This window comes from Oculina patagonica, chromosome 10, assembly GCF_052425735.1.
Source record: "Oculina patagonica isolate OP01 chromosome 10, crgOcupat, whole genome shotgun sequence".
Lineage (NCBI taxonomy): Eukaryota > Metazoa > Cnidaria > Anthozoa > Scleractinia > Oculinidae > Oculina > Oculina patagonica.
This window is the reverse complement of record NC_135767.1, coordinates 237,552-255,922: the sequence shown is the minus strand read 5'-3', so window position 1 is coordinate 255,922 and position 18,371 is coordinate 237,552. Positions and strand designations below refer to the sequence as shown.

Sequence of the window (18,371 nt, the reverse complement as noted above, 5' to 3'; positions counted from 1 at the left end):
CGTTCTAGATATCGTCTGATATTGAAAATCCCGTTCTAGATCGGGAACCCAAAACCACGACCTCATTGGACGGCACAGAGCCGTTTTTGGGGAATACCCCAGCTTCGACAACTCCTTCCTAATAAAGTTCGCCTATTGAATTGAGAATTAAGGTGATTATAAAGTTATTACTTTATATCTCTTGTTGTTTGGAAACTTGAGTCGTATTATAATTATAACCGTCTTATTTATGAAGGAATAGACTGCGGATAATATTTGAAACTTAAATCGTTTTCCCCTAATAGCTTCCAAATCAACTCAAAAACACACTGGAAAACAGGTTTAAAAACAAAATATTTATATAATGACTATGATATTTTTAATACATTTGGGTTCCCTGACGGCGAGGCGCTTGTCCCTCCCCGCAAGCTCTGGCGGGGGGCACCTTCCCTTGTTTACGCCGGACCCCAACAGAATATATACATGGTCATATTTTTTAACATTCACGGAAGACGGATCCAACGATAACATCTTAGATTTTGCTTTCACCTGTTTTGCCTTGACCTAATCAAGAACTTGGACAAAGGTAAGAACAAAAAAAAACTATAAAGCGAAGCAACGCAACAGAAGAACCTTAGACCCGGGAGTTAAAAGCGCTGTCATGCAACTATTTAGCAACTTTCACAAACGGTAGCTACCTGAAGTGAAACTAAATTACATGTTCAGCCCAAAAGTTTTCCATTTAGAGCTTATATTAATATAGCAATAATATGGTGCCTCAACCAATACTATACCAAAACGCAGGGTGCTATCTGGTCACGGCGGTTGTCGATTTCACGTGCCGGAAGTTACGCAAGTGTGAAATACATTATCTGCACACCGCATGACAAAGGGCCGACAAATCTAAGTTTTCGAAAAGAAGATTTGCCGGCCGAATCGATTTATCAAGCACTGCTACTGTCCGCCCGGGGTGGGGGGGGGGGGGACTCCCATATGAAACAGACGGGGATGCTCGTCGGAAATTTTGAAAAGAACCCCTAAAAGAGACAAATCTGGGTGTGGCTCAAGCCTTTCTTGACCCCTAAAAGATACCAAAAAGCTAAGAATGGAGTTTATATTTGTATATATCTTCGTGTGTAACCCTAAACGAGACCATTATGGCTAAAAATATTGGCGTTTTGGGCGTTTTTTCCCGGAACACCCTAAGCGAGACCAAAAGTTCGAAATTTACACCCCTAAGCGAGACGACGAGCATCCCCGTCACTTTCATATGAGAGTCCCCCCCCGGGACTGTCCGGAACGTTTCGGTCCGATTTTCGGATAGGATATGCCTTCTAATTACACGGATAGGATAGGCCTTCTGTTTACACGGGGCCGTTCTGGAACCGGTGCGGGACGGAACCAAAACTGGACCTGCTATTTTGCAGGTCAAGTTATGGAACCGTTCCGGACCGGTTCCAGAACCGTCCTGTGTAAACACATGGATCGGTGCCAAACGCTTCCGTGTAAACAGAGGCCGATTCGGTCCGGTCCAGTTCGGAACGGCTCCGGTCCGGTCCCGTGTAAACGTAGCCTAGCTGGTTAGAGTATAAAAATGACTGAAAAAACGGCAAGGACAGGACTAACACCAGGCGTCCGTCTTATAGAGATCTTCAATAAGGGAGAGTTGACTCTACAACTGTTTTGCCTTAGCCTAATCAAGAATTTGAACAAGGGTAAGAACTGGATAAAAAATATGCAGCAAAGCGAAGCAACGCAACAGAAGAACTTTCGACCCGGAAGTTAAAAGCGCTTTCATGACCATGCAACCATTTAACAACTCTATCAAACGGTGGCTTACTGAAGTGAAACTTAATTACAAGTTCAGCCCAAAAGTTTTTCATTGAGAGCTTATGTTAAAATGATAAAAATAGTGCCTCAACCAATCACCAAAAAGCAGGGTGCTTTCTGGTCACGGTGGTTGTCGATTTCATGTGCCGGAAGTTACTCAAGTGTGAATTGATTATCTGCATACCGCAGGACAAAGGGCCGACAAATCTCAAATGGCGGTTTTCGAAACGAAGATTCGCCGGCCGTATCGATTTATCTACCACTGCTGCTAAGCTTTAAGTTGATTTAAAGCAAAGTACTTCGTATTCCTGTTTACACTGATCAGTTAAGACTGGACTGTTTTCAAGAATGCATGGAAAAGAACTATCACTTCAAGACGTGGAAATCAGTTACAAATGGCGCGTCAAGAAAATTGGATAACAGCTTCGCCGAGGGCTTAGGTTTTGTCGTAAATGAGGAAAACAGGATTGACAATGTATCAGCGAACACCACGGTAAGCAAGTCTATGTTTTTATTTTACTCAGTTGAAGTTCACATGGGGAAAATTAACCTTTGCGTGGAATGTTTACATAATGTTGATAAGATCAACAATGTCACGGTCGGTTAAATTAACGAATTTTAAGCAACTTTGAGATCTGAAAGCATCGTACTAAATCATTTCTCCAGGAAATCCTTTTAGTATCGAAAAGAACAATCATTTATCTGTCTAATACCAAATTTTCGGCCATTTATTTCGCTTCGCTCATACTTAAATAAAGCGATAAGTTTGACCTATTTTGAATTAAATCAAAAGTGTGTCGAATAAACTTAATTATATTTTGTAAATAAAAGGACTTTAAGAGCAGAAATTGCTTTCGACGTACTAATTTGATGTTATTCTTCGATATTAAATAGGTATTTTTCTTCCAGAGTGCTTTATTTTTCGACGCGAAGCTAACAAACTCGGCATAAATTTTGAGCTCCGAAAGCGTCAATTTTGCTGGATTTTAGAATGATCGATTTTCTCGAAAACAAATCGATATTTAGCCAAACAAAGTATACTGTGATTTATTTTATATTAAGGCCTACCCATGGTAAGAGAATGAGCGAAATCCATTACAGGGCTCTTGCCAAGAATTTTCATTTTTGTTTGAAATTTGTGCATATGTCCTCTTAACAGGTTAGAGAGTTAATGAAATATTGGTTTTGAATATAGCAGGCTTTTCTTTTTGTTGCTTTGTCAGCTATTATTCCTAGCCAATGGCCACATGGAAGAAAAATTACAAAAAAGCATTAGTTGTTTATCATCTTGTGAACTTTGTTTTACTGAAATGTAAAATATACAGAAAAATATAGACCATTGTAATGGTGAGCAGACAGAGTCCTATCCTAACCAAGGAAGTGATTTGTGTCAAAGATTAACATTTAAGTAATATGTACCCTTATATTTGTGACAAACTGATGTAACAGCAAGAGTAGGAAATGTTCCTTGCTCTTGTACAAAATAACTTTGCCATTGATAAGTTACGTTTAATCTTCTAACCAATTAAGTAGTGTGGCTGATGATACTGTCTCATCTTATAGGTTGAAGATTCTTGGAAGCAAACAGAGTTTATTGTGTTGCCTCATCGTGAATCTAAAGACGTGTTCATTCTTGGTGGAATTGACGACATTCAGGCTCTGCTGGATGATAGCATGGTGAGCAGACATTTTTATGTTCTGAACAACACAATATCCTTTCAGGAAAATGAATTGTTTTGTTATGAAACTTGTTTCTTTTATTTGTAGATCAATATATCTACCATTGCTGGTTCACGACATGTTGGCCCAATCAGACCAAGAGTGGAAGACTGGCAAAGACAACTCCACCTCTTTAGTGAAACACTGGTGAGAAAAGTCCCTCTTCTTATTGCAGTTTTTAGTGATATGTGAGCTTTGAAAGTCAAAGCCCAACTAATGATTGTGTTTTTCTCTGCCGTCAATCATAATTATGTTGACAGCCAACAAACCATGGAAAACAGAAACAAACACGATGGATCCAAATCTACCAATCACAACTGACAGATGTGACCTTTTGACAGCAGCAATGACTGCTAGCCGTTGGTTGTGGATTTAACTTCAGAGTTCACATAAACTAAAAACTGCAATAATATAAAGTCCAAATTCATAACTGCTAGCATATGCTAGAAACAAAAATAAGCTGTTTATTTTGAAATTCTCATTTTTACTGATACAGAAAGGCCATTATGAAATTGCTGTTTGCCTCCGTCCCGAAACAAGCCTTGTGCAAAACCAATGTTTGTTTTTATGCAAATCAAACAAATTTTAATATAAACGGTTTTGCACTGTAAAGACTTGTTTTGAGACAGAGGCAAATGGTAACTCAAAATAATGTATTGCCACCAGTAAATCTGCAACTTACAGTTATCTTAGAGATGAATCATGGCTAAAACCTTTTCAAAGCGTAGAAGAAGTAATAAAGTTTACGATCATGCAAATTAAAGCTTCTGTCTCAGCTATATTTTGCATTGTTCTTGTTGTTAAGTTTCATCTTCAGGGATTCATTAATAAGATGTAGCACATCAGATTACATTCAACAACAACAACAACAATCTTTTATTTGTGCCCAGAAGAGTTACAATAAATAAATACAAGCAAGAGGAAAAATTTACAATAAAAAAAGGGCACAGCCACTTAGATTGCAGATATTTTCACTACATTTTTAGTGCAGAATGCACTATTGTGATGGTTTGGTGGGTTGGCGTTTGCTAAACCCCTAAACCACTAAACCACTAAACCACTAAACCACTAAGCCACTAAACCGCTAACGCGGTGTAAACTTTTAATCACCAATTAATTAATTAATATCAATTAATTAATTATTTCTGTAAAGGGGGGAGGGGATGGAGAGCACCTGACCGTGTGCCCTTGGTAAATCGGGGAGTCCATTACGATACTTACAATTGAAGAACTCAAGGTATATATTTGTTTCAGAAAGCACTATGCTCTCCTTGTGGTACAATTCTTTCTGGAAAAAAATACTTTGCGCTAAACGCATGCGCAGATCAGTCTTCATCACGAACATTGCGTTTTTCTTCTGCAGAAGGATTCGTGTAGACTCCGTGGCCCCAAGTTAAAACCACAAATTAATTGAATTAGACAGTAAGGCGTCATAGCAGATCATGTGAAATAATTCTTGATATGGCAATGCTGTTTTCTTAGAAAAGGTGATCTAGCATCTCATAATTAATTGATAACCTGATAACATCTGTGTTATAATCAATGTCGCCTTCTTTGCAGAAAATAAATCACGTTACCATAGACATCATGTTACATCCGTTTTCGACAAAAACAAAAGTATGTTACATGTTTTTGACAAAAACAAAAGTATCTTGTTTGCTGTTTCAATAACAAACTGAAATTCAAGCTATCGAAAATTAAAATAACAGTGACGTGTTTAGAAATTTTGTATTAAAGCCTAACGTGGTGTGCTTTTCAATGCGGTTGAATTCCTGTAGAATCCGTGGCGTTAATTTAATTAGACTTAAAAGGCATCACAGCGATCTGCGAGAAAAAAACAACAATATCATGTTACATCCGTCACTTCCTTTCCTTTTATTTGTTCTCCATCGGTTGAACTAACCTCCGTTTTATTTTGTAAAACCTCTGCCGCTTTAGTGTTTGAACATGCTTTCGTGACGGTTCCGACATTTCTTGAAAGAAATCTTCACACTACGTGCTTCTCGGCTTCATGCTTGAGTGAGCGTGTGACGTGTTCACAGCGCTTTCGTAAATCGTAATTAGGTATGCAAAAACTTGCACCGGGATTTTCGGCGTGAACACCTGATAACCAGGAAACAAATATCCTAGCTGTACTGCGTTTTAAAAACCCTTTCGAAAAAGATGTTTTTTGATTAGATTTGTTCTTTAGTTTTGAGAATCGTCTTTCGTGCAGTTTAAACCGTAACTTAATTAAATTAAACAAATGTCATCGATGTCGCCGTAAAACAAACAAAAAAAAAGAGTTTCATGTTACGGCATTTTCAAGGAAAACAAAAGTATTTTGTTACAAACGAACAAAAGTGTCGTGTTACGTTTGCAAAGATTAACGTAAGGAACACCTAGGAAAGAATACAAGTAGCCTGTGAACAGTTTTTCCGAAAGTAAAGTAAAACAAATAAACACGAACATATATAAAACATCATACTTTCAATTGTTCCATATTGCATTCTGCACTTACCAAATCATCGAGATTTTTAAAATTTAAACTTAGTTTTTGTCTGCATGTTTGTGTGTTGTTGTATTTGTTAATATTTAAGTCCTAAGTACCTGAACCCTCTAAAAATTATTGTATTAAACACTAAGAATGGCTTCCCAGTGCCCAATCTCATTAGCCAATGGTGGTTATTTCGGGCAGCCATGTACTTCATTTTATTTTATTCTTCTTTGTATATTTGTAAATTTAATTTAATTTAGAGGTGCAAATAAAGTTGTTGTGTTGTTGCCTTTACCTTTATCAAATTAAAGTGCCTATGAAGTAAAAAATTTTTTTGCTTTTTTTGGTAGCTTATTATGTCTACTTTCCGAAAAGCTAAAAAAATAATAATGTCAAAGAGAGAAAAATCGGACTTTTTGCCGCCTAAAGTGCCCTCAGCAAGACAAAACAGTGGGTCCGGAGACTGGACACGAATTTGGCTCGGATGACGTAGTTAGTGGTTCCACGGATCAGTTTACACTTAGATTGTGTTGATACACAGTGAAGTTTACTACTTCAGCTGAGATTGTTGCTTCTTTTTCGTTGATAAATCGAAATCTTGTTCGAAAAGAACGATATGTCGCCATCTACGGACTTGGCAGAGCGTGTTCCTAGCAGAAAAGAATCGCACAACGAAATATCGTGACACTAAATGGACTGAAGTAGTTAGTTGGACCTGTCCAACCGCCGCCAGCCGATCAAGCGCTCTTTCACACAAGCGCTGGTCGACGAGGACGATCGAAGTTCGGCGAAGCATATAAAAAATGAACAACTAGAATTGTTATTGTGTCCAAAAGCACGTACATCGACGGGCTTTGATTTTGTGGCTGGTTTCGCAGTGTCGCAATGTGCTTCGGAATTGACACGAGCGCTGCTTGCCGCGCCGGGGTTGCTTGCTTGTCGAATGTGTATTAAAATTCAGGTTGCGGTACGCCTATCCCGGTGGTTATTCGGTATTATATCACGATTTGGTGATTTTAATACAAGTAACGATCAGTTGCTCGCTTTCATTTTGATTGTGTTCTTGTGTGGGAAAGCACAGTGGATTGACATATTTCTCCGAAGCGTGAGAGCACTGAGAGTATACTGAACTGAGTGGCATAATTAAACTTGACAACACGGCAAGATAACACTTCTTCAAACTCAAGATTAGCACTTTTTGACTTAAACGAAACCAAAAATTTCCTCTTCAAGAATAAACAGAGCTGTAGTTGTTTCTCTTTATGGTACGTTAGCCCTACGGTATATTTTCAACCGTCTTTATCCGGATACGATAAATCCTGATTACAGTGCGTGTTTATCGGCAAATAATTCCGGCGAAGGTAGCCGTAAATTTTGTCCAAGATTTTGCAAGATCTCAGTGTATTATTTAAAAGTGTATTCGCCATTATTAGAATACTGCCGGAAATTTACAAAGATCCAGCAGACGTGAATGACAACATTCGAAGCGCGCTACTTGAAAATAAACAAGCATTTCTAACTCACTCAAGTCAAATTTACATTCCATATTTTTGCTTCTTTCACAGATGTATTCGTTTGCGTCTGGCGATCGATCGTTTCAATTGTTTGGGAAAGGAAACGACTGCTACCTTACGAATGATAAAACGATCTACTAACCATACAAATTAAATTTTGAGGAACGAAGTCTCATAATAAAAGAATAACACGGAAACTGTACCCAGCTGTGTAACATGTTGTAAACTCCTGGCGCGACTGCTAAATCTTTCTTTCGGCTAGTAAGGGCAGAATGATATAGAGACGACCATATCATTTACAGAGATAACTCTTTTAATAAATTTCCTCTTCGCTTCATGACTTCACCGTTTCATTTGTGGTAAGGATGAGCTTGTGCTGAGAACAGCGATCCAGGAACTGCCGACGGAACAGATTCGTTTCTTCTTGCGTTTTCATCAGAACGAATAGCTTTACGATACAGATGGAAATTTCGCTTCCATTTACTCTGCGAAGCTTCACCAAAGGAAATAAGTGTATTTGTTGCAGTTTCGTTTGCGCAATTGCCTTTGTTTGACTCAAAAGCCGAAATATAGCTTTCGCCAGCCCTCTTTGCTCTCTTTGCGCCATAATCCTGGTGTCTTTAGAACCACTAAGTACGTCATTTCCGGTGAAACCCGAGCGTTTGGCCGCGCGCGAAAAGGACCCACTTAAAATTGCGAAATCCAAACTTCGAGGCTCAAAAAATACTAGAAAAAAACGCTTTTGATCGCTTAAACACGTATATTCGTGCTTACTATGACATAAACTAGTAAATTGAGCAAAATTATTTTTTACTTCATAGGCACTTTAAAGGTTATAAAATGAGCTACAAGGGGATACTTAGAATTGTTGTGTAACATAACTGTATTCTTGCTCTTCTAGGATGAGTGGATGACATGTCAGCGTAACTGGTTATACCTTGAGAGTATATTCAGTGCACCAGACATCCAGCGTCAGCTGCCAGCTGAAGCCAAGATGTTTTTGACAGTTGATAAGTCCTGGAAGGAAGTCATGAGAAAAGTTCACAGGCTGCCCAATGCACTCAGGGCTGCTACTCAACCAGGTGGGTTCTGTGTGCATAGAGCAGTTTTCAATTGAGTGTCGTAAAACCAAAACCAAAGTAATTAATCTGGCCAATCAGAAATGACATTGACAATCCAGTGAACCAATCAAAACTCGAAGCAAAAACATGTAGCTGATGCGAAGCGCGGGAATACGTGCACGAGCGAGTCACGATTGGTTTTGATTTTAGTTCTGATTGGTTGAGAAAGTGGCGCAAGATTTTTAAACCAATCACTGAGTGTAGTAATGCAAAACCAAAGCAAACGCAAATTACCTTCGATACTCAAGTGAAAACCGCTCTTTAACACAACTCATGACTAATTACTGTTACACATGCACTCTTGCCAGTTGCTTGTTTTGTCTTTCCAAACCTCACAATATGTTAAATAGTCAACAAATCAGACTTGTCATTCACAAGATGGTGGCTAGTTTTGCCCTGAGACTATTTTAATAGTTTTTAGCTCTTCTCTTTTGTTATAGGATTTAAAGAAAAATACCTACCTTCTTGTTTGTTGCAGGATTGCTGGAGATATTTCAGAACAATAATGCTCTCTTAGACCAGATCCAAAAGTGTCTTGAGGCTTATCTGGAGTCCAAATGTGTTATCTTTCCAAGGTATTTAAAGATGAATTCCAGTCCGTACTGCACAATCTCGGCTGCAATGTTTATGTGAGCCCACACGAAGGAATGTTTACAAGCAAATCTAAAAATTGCGCGACAAACTTACCTTTTTCTTCATTATTAACGTCAGATATCCTTGCAAAACAAATAATAACGAGTAGAAGAACCTTGACGCTATTTCAAACCGACGTTTCAGCTCATCGGGAATTCTTGAATGAAACGAACCGTAATGGCGGACTAAAAAACTTAATGTATGCTGTCACCGAAGTGTTACGTTTCAACGAATTTAAAACAAAAATGAAAACAAACCCCGAGTCTGCGCAGTACGGACTGGAAATCAGCTTTAATCTAACCAAGTGAACTACTTCGTTTTAAACTACTTTTGTGTTATACATGTACTAGGTTCTTTTAGTCTCGAGTAATTATTACTCAAGTGTTAGTCCATATACAGTAACTCACTACCTTGTTATTGTAGGTTCTACTTCCTGTCAAATGATGAATTGTTGGAGATCCTGTCGCAGACACGGAATCCACACGCTGTTCAACCTCACTTGCAGAAGTGTTTTGATGCCATTTCAAAGTAGGTGTACTTCTCGTGAACATCCACCCAATTCTCACCATAAGTAGTAGCAGTAGTAATACTTGATTTTACTGGTAACAGTGATAAGCTTATACAAACTAATTGGAACACTAAATAATGACATAATGGAGCATTTTTACTTCTTATTTTTCACAGACTTGAGTTTGGCACTGCTGCTCAACCCCCAGCTACTCCTCAATCAGGAGCAGAAAAACCTGTCACACCAACTGGAGAGAGACGTGAGTATAGCTGTAAACTGCAGGTCCAATTGATTTTCAGGTTAAATTTTATTCCTATCTGGGATATTCTCTTTCAACCTGAAGATAACACTCTTAAAATGATAAAAAAAAACCAAATTGAACCCATTCAAAAGAAATCCCAGTTTATTAGCTCAAATTGTGATTGATTATTAGAGTATTATCTTAACTTTGAAATAGATTTAAGCTAAAGTCAATATGACCTTCATTGTAAAACATAGCCACACACTACAAGGATGTGCTCTAAGAAAAATTATAAGGCCGAGCCCAAAGGTTCCAAACTATTAGATCCAGGGTACCCAGCATAAAGCTTATATGAAAGAAATAAGATTATCTGGTCGCCCAAAGACAAAAGTTAGTCGCCTGAGGCTAGGCACCCGGGCACCCTTAGAGCATAGTCCTGCACTATCTGTAAAGCTGCTGTTGCAAAATTTTATTTAAAATTCAGGGAACATTTTATTATCATTTACTTGCTTACCTCAAAACATTATCTCAATTAGATTATCAGCTATAATCTAAAATTATGCACATTTTTTGAATGGTCACACATTCTTTACTCTCAGCTTTGGGTGTATGAAATTGCTTGGCAAGCAAAAAGAACATAATGTCAATCTATTCCAGCACCAGAAGCTCACATGAGTGAGATTCTAAGCATAACTGCAGATTTCAATCTGTATGATTTTCCTACGTGTTGTAGGATAACAGTCTAAAGTACATTGTTTTTTTATTGTAGCTACCTCTGCCAGTAAGGCCAGTGAAACAAAGACCAATGACATCCTGGCTATGATCTCACCAGAAGGAGAAAGAGTTGCACTTACAAAGGCAAGACAAATATCCTTTTTTCTTCTTTGAACATGCAACAAAATGTAAACATAAGCACTGAATATTAAACATTGAACATTTACTTTGGGACAGATAAGGGGACCCTGGCAATGGTCCATGGCACATGCACATCTTATGTGCATTTGTACATTTATTTTGATAAAAGTGAAATATGCAAATGGCCGCAACCATTGCTAGTGTTGGCATCCTTAATCCACATTAGCGTGTTATCTATATAATTTCTTACAGCTTGTGTTAACTTAATTAATTATGTGGAAGTAGTAAAGCAATAGTAGCAAAGCAATAGTATGTAGGCTTCTTTGATCACAGCTGAGCTTTCTCTTTATTATTCACGACAGAGAGATTAAGTGTAATTTTCTCTGAACATTGTAGGGCTTGAAGGCTCGTGGTAATGTAGAAGACTGGCTGGGTAAGGTTGAGGAGTCCATGGTTTCCTCGCTCAGAAAACTAGCCAAAGCTTCCATTGCTGATTATGAAAGCAGACCGAGGGAGGAGTGGGTGACACTTCACGCCAGTCAGGTATACATACTTTATCATAGATCTTGCTATAGAGACTTTGTAACTTCTTTAACATTACTTCATCATAGATTTATAAAAACAGTTGTTAGGGATTTTGCAATTTGTCAATTTGTGGTGTTTAACAAGTGTGCAGTCCCAGAAAATATCCATGCCCACTGGTACATACCCCATGTATTTGGTCATTGGAAATTCTGAGGGAGTGGGAGGTTTTAAAAGCCAAATTTTTTTTAAGGAAATTATGGGGCTTGACTGGAATTTTTGAAAGGGGTGGGGATTAAAACCAAACACCTTTCATCAGATGTTTTTAGGAGCAACACAACTAGAACTATACAATCTTCTTGTATTTATCACTGACAACATCTTTTACAGCAGTTGCATAACCGTTATCAGCAAGACTTGTGCAAGCGAAAGTGAACTTTGTAGTGGAAAGGTTTATAGGGCAAATAAAGGCTTCCAAGGGAACCCAAGAAAAATTTTTAAATTGTAAAAATATTGTTTCTTCTTTTAGATTGTTCTAACGGTTTCTCAGACCATGTGGTGTAAAGACATCACTGAATGTTTGATCACAGAAGGTGACAGACTAGAAGCCATGAAGGGAGCTGAACAGATGTGTGTTCAGGTGCGGTGACAAATATATATCTATTTTTTTATTTGCGTTGAGCACTGTGGTGCTTTCTGAACAAAAAAATTGAGAAAGGAAGGGAGGGGTAGGAAGGAATGAACTATCTTGTTTTTGATTTTTTTTTTTTTCAGGATTGCAACTGACTCAATTTTCTTATGAATGTCCTTATTGTTAGTTGATTTTCTTAGTTGCATTGTATTTTCATTTCTAGAATCTAAACAAGCTTGCAGCTTTGGTTCGTGGAGAGCTTCCAAAACTAACCAGAAATATTCTGTGTGCTTTGATCACAATTGATGTACATGCCAGGGATATAGTCACAGGAATGGTGGAACATCAGGTAATGAAACATAACATCAGTAGTCTCTAACAGTCATGAACAGTAACTTGGGCATAAGCCCCAAGTCAAGTTTTCTGCCGAATTCTTATTTTTTTTGTCGTGTTGCAATTAATGGTCCTGATAAGGATAGGCTTCATTAGGTTTGGTAACATTTGTAGTCAAATTGTGAGGTGCAAAGACCTCAAATTTTGAATTTTTCAGTTTAAGTACTTTTAGAAACAGGGTTCTGCAAAATAACAGTAACATAAAATTTGAAGCATGATGTTGAATGTTTTAGGTTGATAATGTGAACAGTTTTGAGTGGGTCAAGCAGCTGCGTTATTACTGGGATCCAGATCTGGACAACTGTGTAGTGCGCATGTCAAACTCTTTGTACATATATGGTTATGAGTACCTTGGTGCCTCCGCTCGCCTGGTTATCACTCCACTTACAGTAAGACATTTTCTTGATATATTATTCTGTTTTTTATGTTCTATCCCAGGATATCCCTATCTACCCCATGGAATGTCATTTTTTCTGAAGCATTGGGTGCAGGTCTCAAAGGACAATTTTTTAAACAGAAAAGAATCTACATCTACATTTATTAAATTTAGTCAGTAAAGGTCGTGAGACATCACACCAACTTTCCTTAAAAATAAATTACAAATGTCAAGCTGAATAAAATATAAAATAATAATAATAAATAATGTGTATAAATTTAAGAAGAATTACATTTAGTCCTATTTTCTAGCTTTATATATCAACTTGTTTAAAATTATGAGGGTGAGCACTTAAGCCAAAAAACTTTTCGTTGAGGGGTATAGAATAAGAGATATTTTCTGGAATGACATAATTTTTACTAAAAACACAATCACCCAACACACACAAATTTTGTGGAACTACTGTGGCTTGCTACACTTGTAACATTGCATTTACAGCTTCATTTAAGCAAGTGCAACAGAGACAAAACATCTTACAAGGGGATTGCTTTCACAAGCAAAACAAATTGGTATAGATGTACAAAAGCATGAAGCACAGAGTTACCAATTCAAGTGACTGCATAGATGTATAGATATTAAGGTATTTCTTGTTTTTGAAGGATCGGTGCTACTTGTGCTTGATGGGAGCATTACAGCTTGACCTGGGAGGTGCACCTGCAGGGCCTGCTGGAACAGGAAAAACAGAGACCACCAAGGTAAACAAAATAGAACTTAACAAAGTTCAAAGTAGTCACAATGGCTCACGCGGTACATCTCTACTTACCGGTAACAGTTATTACCATTAATGTTATTATAAATAATTGATAAAGAAATACCGATTTGTGCATGTTGACTAGAGTACAAGCATTCCTTCATTTTTCTCAGTGTCAGTCAAGTGGGTAAGTGTGCAAGCAACCCTGAAAAAATAAATGAATGCTGGTAATTTAAATGCTAAGGGGTTATCCTGCAATTATAGACTAGCATCGCTTCTAATTTCCTTTTGCTACAGAAACTGGATTCAAGCACTGGTTATGTGGGCCACTAGCTAGGCTAGAATGTTTACCTACCTACTCAGTGAATAGAAATTAAATCACTTATGGATTCATGTCATATGTAGCCCACCATTTGTAAACAAAAATATTTTGCTGAGAGTGGAGAATTGTTCTACTCTGTAAACTGAAAGTAATTGATAACAAGAATTGTTATGGGATAATTGTTTAGATGTACCAAACAATTTTTAGGACTTTTTTTAATTTTTAAGTGTTTAAATAACTGCATGGCATGTCCCTCAATATCTGTTCTTGTATTGTGTAGGATTTAGCAAAGGCCCTTGCTAAACAGTGTGTGGTGTTCAACTGCTCTGAAGGACTGGACTTTAAAATGATGGGACGGTTCTTCTCTGGCTTGGCTCAGTCAGGCGCCTGGTGCTGTTTTGATGAGTTCAACAGAATTGACATTGAAGTGTTGTCTGTTATTGCACAGCAGCTTCTCACCATCAGAAATGCTAAAGTGGCAAAGGTAAAACAAATAGTGTCAATAAAGACATATACAAGTCTTACAAGGGTCAATATTATGCTATTTTAATTGCATAAGGACCCAATAAACATTTTAATAAGAGAGGCGATAGTTTTAAAATGAAATGCATCACCACACTGGCTTCTTTGCCGGTTTAACTTGCCAACCATTTAACATCCAAACGATATTGCTTATAGTAGTTTTTGTTATTTTAGGCTTCCCGTTTCATGTTTGAAGGCCGTGAAATCAAACTTATTCCAAGCTGTGCAGCATTTATCACTATGAATCCTGGATATGCTGGTCGTACAGAATTGCCAGATAACTTGAAAGCCTTGTTTAGACCCATGGCTATGATGGTACCCGACTATGGTAAGGATAATGCCTTCTCGGTTTGCTCAAGATAAACCCCCAAGTTTGCCTACCCTACTGTACTCACCCTACCCTGCCTTACCCTACCCTACCCAACCCTATCCTGCCCAGCTGCCTTGCCCAAGCTTATGCTACCCTACCCTACCCCACCATACCCTACCCTACCCAATGCTACGCTACCCTACCCAACCCTATCCTACCTTCTTCTTCCCTACCACGGATACCCTACTTTTTATCTTGTTGTATAGGAGACTAACAATTTGAATGTTTTGTTAAAAAAACTAATTAAAGCACTACTCAATTATAGTTGTTATAATTCAGAAATTACAGTAAAAGATGGACTCATAAGATAGAGTCACATTACATTAATGCATTGAACAAACTTGATCATTTTATTCTTGCAGCCTTGATTGCTGAAGTGATTTTGTACTCAGAAGGTTTTGAATCCTCTAAAAACCTTGCTCGTAAGATGGTTCAAATGTACCGACTGTGCAGTGAGCAGCTCTCCCAACAGGATCATTATGACTTTGGTATGAGAGCTGTCAAGTCTGTGCTGGTCATGGCTGGAGCACTCAAGAGAGGAAATCCAAGTCTGAATGAAGACATAGTGTTGATAAGAGCTCTGAGGGACAGTAACTTGCCAAAGTTTCTTAAACAGGATGCTGAGCTCTTCAGAGTGAGTACAAAGCAATGTTTAGTACCGTTTCTTCTTCGATTAAATGCTGAGTGTTGAATTAGCACCAGGTTTTTAGGTGGAGTTGTAAATAACACCCTCAAGCATTTATTTCAGGTATAAAAAGCTGCATGTTGTTGTAATGGCAAGATATATGACTGTCAAAAAGTAATGTATAAAACCCCCTTCTTAATAACCACTGGGCTTGAGTAAACTGCCTGAGTCAAACAAAAGGCTCCACAAGGCCAAGTTTGAAATAAATGCTGGGGCGTTTAATTGAGAAAATATGGTATTTTATTCTAGATATTCTGTTACTCCTATCCAGCTTTCAATAAGGTCCACAGTTGTATTATCCACCAGACAGGGTTATGTCTTACTTTTTTGTGTTTTTTTTTTTTCTTGTAGGCCATTCTATCAGATCTTTTCCCTGGCAAGGAGATTCCAGATCATGACTATGGCAAACTGCAGGCCACCATAGAAGATTGTTTACTAAAGAAGGGTTGTCAGGTACATTAAAACATCCACCTTACCTTATGTTGAATGCTTTATGCCCACGCTGGATATTCTAGTCTGCAAACATAGAAGCAGAGCTGGATCTTGTCTCTGTCTTACTTGCTTTAAGTACATCTTTAAGTACATCATTTGACTACTTCAATAAATACAACCCACTTTTATCCATGTTGTTTTTGTTTAGGTTGTTCCATCAATGGTGAAAAAGACAATTCAGTTGTATGAGACAATGATTGTTAGACATGGTGTAATGACTGTGGGACCCACTGGAGGAGGAAAGACCACAAGCTATGAGGCAAGCAAATCAGAAAATGTGATAAACAAGTTATAAATTAAGAACTTGAAAGATGGATTAAACCTCCTTCTTTTTGCCATATTATTTTTGACAGATTCTTAAAGACACCCTCACAACGTTACACGAAGAAGGAGATGAAAACCCTTATTATCAAAAAGTGCGAACTTATGTGCTGAACCCTAAGGTATGCCTGTCTGCTTATATCTTGTTCAATTGTATAATGATTGTCGGTGAATAAAGGCCGGTTTACATGCTATGATTTGTCAGCCTAATTTGTTCTAAGCAAATTTACACACTCCGACTTCTTGGTCCAATTTTCTTTGCTTTATTTGAATTGCGAGTATGTGGCAATGCAAGTGGGCGCTCATTTTTCTATCAAATCTGGGCCAAATTGGGCCGACAAATCACAGCGTATAAGCCGGACTTAAATGATAAAGGAAAAATGTTCATTTCCTTTATGTTGTTTTCATTATCATATTTCTTTATATTACTGTAACGTATTATTGCAAGAGGGGCTACTATTATTTAAAGCGTTGAGATTTTTATTTTTTAATTAATTTCACAATTGTGAGACAAAGAAAAAATTTTGAGTACGATATACATGCATGGTTCACCAATGAATTGTAACAAAGTGTGACTGTGTTATTTGCAGGCTGTTAGCATGGGTGAGCTGTATGGTGAGATTAACAAGCTGACCATGGAGTGGAAAGATGGACTCATGGCGATCACAGTCAGAGTCTGTGTTCAGGTACAGAAGTTCAATATACTTCCTGCCACTTTGATTCACTATCAAATTGAGGTATTAGCCTTCCATTACTTGCTCCGCACTTCATGGGAAAATCAGGGTCTCAAGTGGAATGGCTTTGTAGTCCATGATGGAGATTTTCATCGCAATAAATTTGTGATACTTAGAAATGTCTGTTGACAAATTATAGCACATTTTAAACTCATGGACACAATTTTAAAGTTGGTGGGCTCATTGCGAAGTGTACTCAGTTACTAAGATATTAGTTGTGTAAATAGAGTCGAAAGGAAAGTGAATGTGAATAGTTAAGTCACCAATTTTTTTCCCAACAGGACACGACTGAAGATCACAAGTGGATTGTATGTGATGGGCCTGTGGATGCTTTATGGATTGAAAACATGAACACTGTTTTGGATGACAACAAGATGCTGTGTTTGGCTAACAGTGAGAGAATCAAGCTCAACAACACCATGCATATGTTGTTTGAGGTGCAGGATCTTGCCGTGGCTTCACCTGCCACAGTCAGCCGGTATTTACAAGCCTCTTCTGTCAATAGTCATACCATAAAGCTCTGCCTTAAACCTAGCCTGGGGCCACGTGTTCTGTTGTTGGGCAGGATACTTTACTCTCATAGGCCTCTCTTCACCCAGGTGTATTAATGGGTACTGGCAACATATCCCTGTGATGTACTAGCATCCCATCCAGGGGGGAGTAGAAATATCCTAGCTGCTTAATGCTACAGAAATAGGGATAAGCTCCAGCAGTATGGCCTGCATGGCTCGAGGCTTCCCTTTTTTCAAACCTAGCCTGCAGAAACACTGCATAGGTAAACTGTCACAACACAACACAACACAACACAACACAACACAACACAACACAACACAACACAACACAACACAACACAACACAACACAACACAACACAACACAACACAACACAACACAACACAACACAACACAACACAACACAACAAAAGCACAACACAACACAACACAACACAACAAAAGCACAACACAACACAACACAACAAAAGCACAACACAACACAACACAACACAACAAAAGCACAACACAACACAACACAACACAACACAACAAAAGCACAACACAACACAACACAACACAACACAACACAACAAAAGCACAACACAACACAACACAACAAAAGCACAACACAACACAACACAACACAACAAAAGCACAACACAACACAACACAACAACACAATTGATTTATTGCCCCTTTAAACTGCCCCACATCTGTTCATAGTATCTGTACATCAAACCCTTTCTTTATGCATTGCTGATTTTGTTTTGTGTGTGTTAGCTGTGGTATGGTGTACATGGACCCCAATGAACTGGGATGGAGACCTTATGTCAAGTCTTGGATGCAAAAAACTTGTACGAAAATGAAAGACGAAACAAAGGT

General features: G+C 38.1%; 1 protein-coding gene across 1 annotated transcript in view; it reads left to right on the top strand.

Annotated features, from left to right (window-relative positions):
- Nucleotides 1-18,371, top strand: part of LOC144627953 (dynein axonemal heavy chain 6-like) — a 72,205-nt gene that overhangs the window by 16,447 nt on the left and 37,387 nt on the right. Inside the window, exons 21-41 of the mRNA XM_078485976.1 lie at nt 3,373-3,486; nt 3,577-3,675; nt 8,420-8,600; nt 9,118-9,214; nt 9,696-9,800; nt 9,957-10,039; nt 10,791-10,879; nt 11,273-11,419; nt 11,928-12,038; nt 12,253-12,378; nt 12,656-12,811; nt 13,458-13,553; nt 14,152-14,355; nt 14,568-14,721; nt 15,126-15,397; nt 15,800-15,901; nt 16,089-16,199; nt 16,294-16,383; nt 16,852-16,947; nt 17,277-17,473; nt 18,270-18,369. Coding sequence (XP_078342102.1) covers nt 3,373-3,486; nt 3,577-3,675; nt 8,420-8,600; nt 9,118-9,214; nt 9,696-9,800; nt 9,957-10,039; nt 10,791-10,879; nt 11,273-11,419; nt 11,928-12,038; nt 12,253-12,378; nt 12,656-12,811; nt 13,458-13,553; nt 14,152-14,355; nt 14,568-14,721; nt 15,126-15,397; nt 15,800-15,901; nt 16,089-16,199; nt 16,294-16,383; nt 16,852-16,947; nt 17,277-17,473; nt 18,270-18,369 — 2,730 coding nt within the window. The remainder of the gene's footprint in view (nt 1-3,372; nt 3,487-3,576; nt 3,676-8,419; nt 8,601-9,117; nt 9,215-9,695; nt 9,801-9,956; nt 10,040-10,790; nt 10,880-11,272; nt 11,420-11,927; nt 12,039-12,252; nt 12,379-12,655; nt 12,812-13,457; nt 13,554-14,151; nt 14,356-14,567; nt 14,722-15,125; nt 15,398-15,799; nt 15,902-16,088; nt 16,200-16,293; nt 16,384-16,851; nt 16,948-17,276; nt 17,474-18,269; nt 18,370-18,371) is intronic.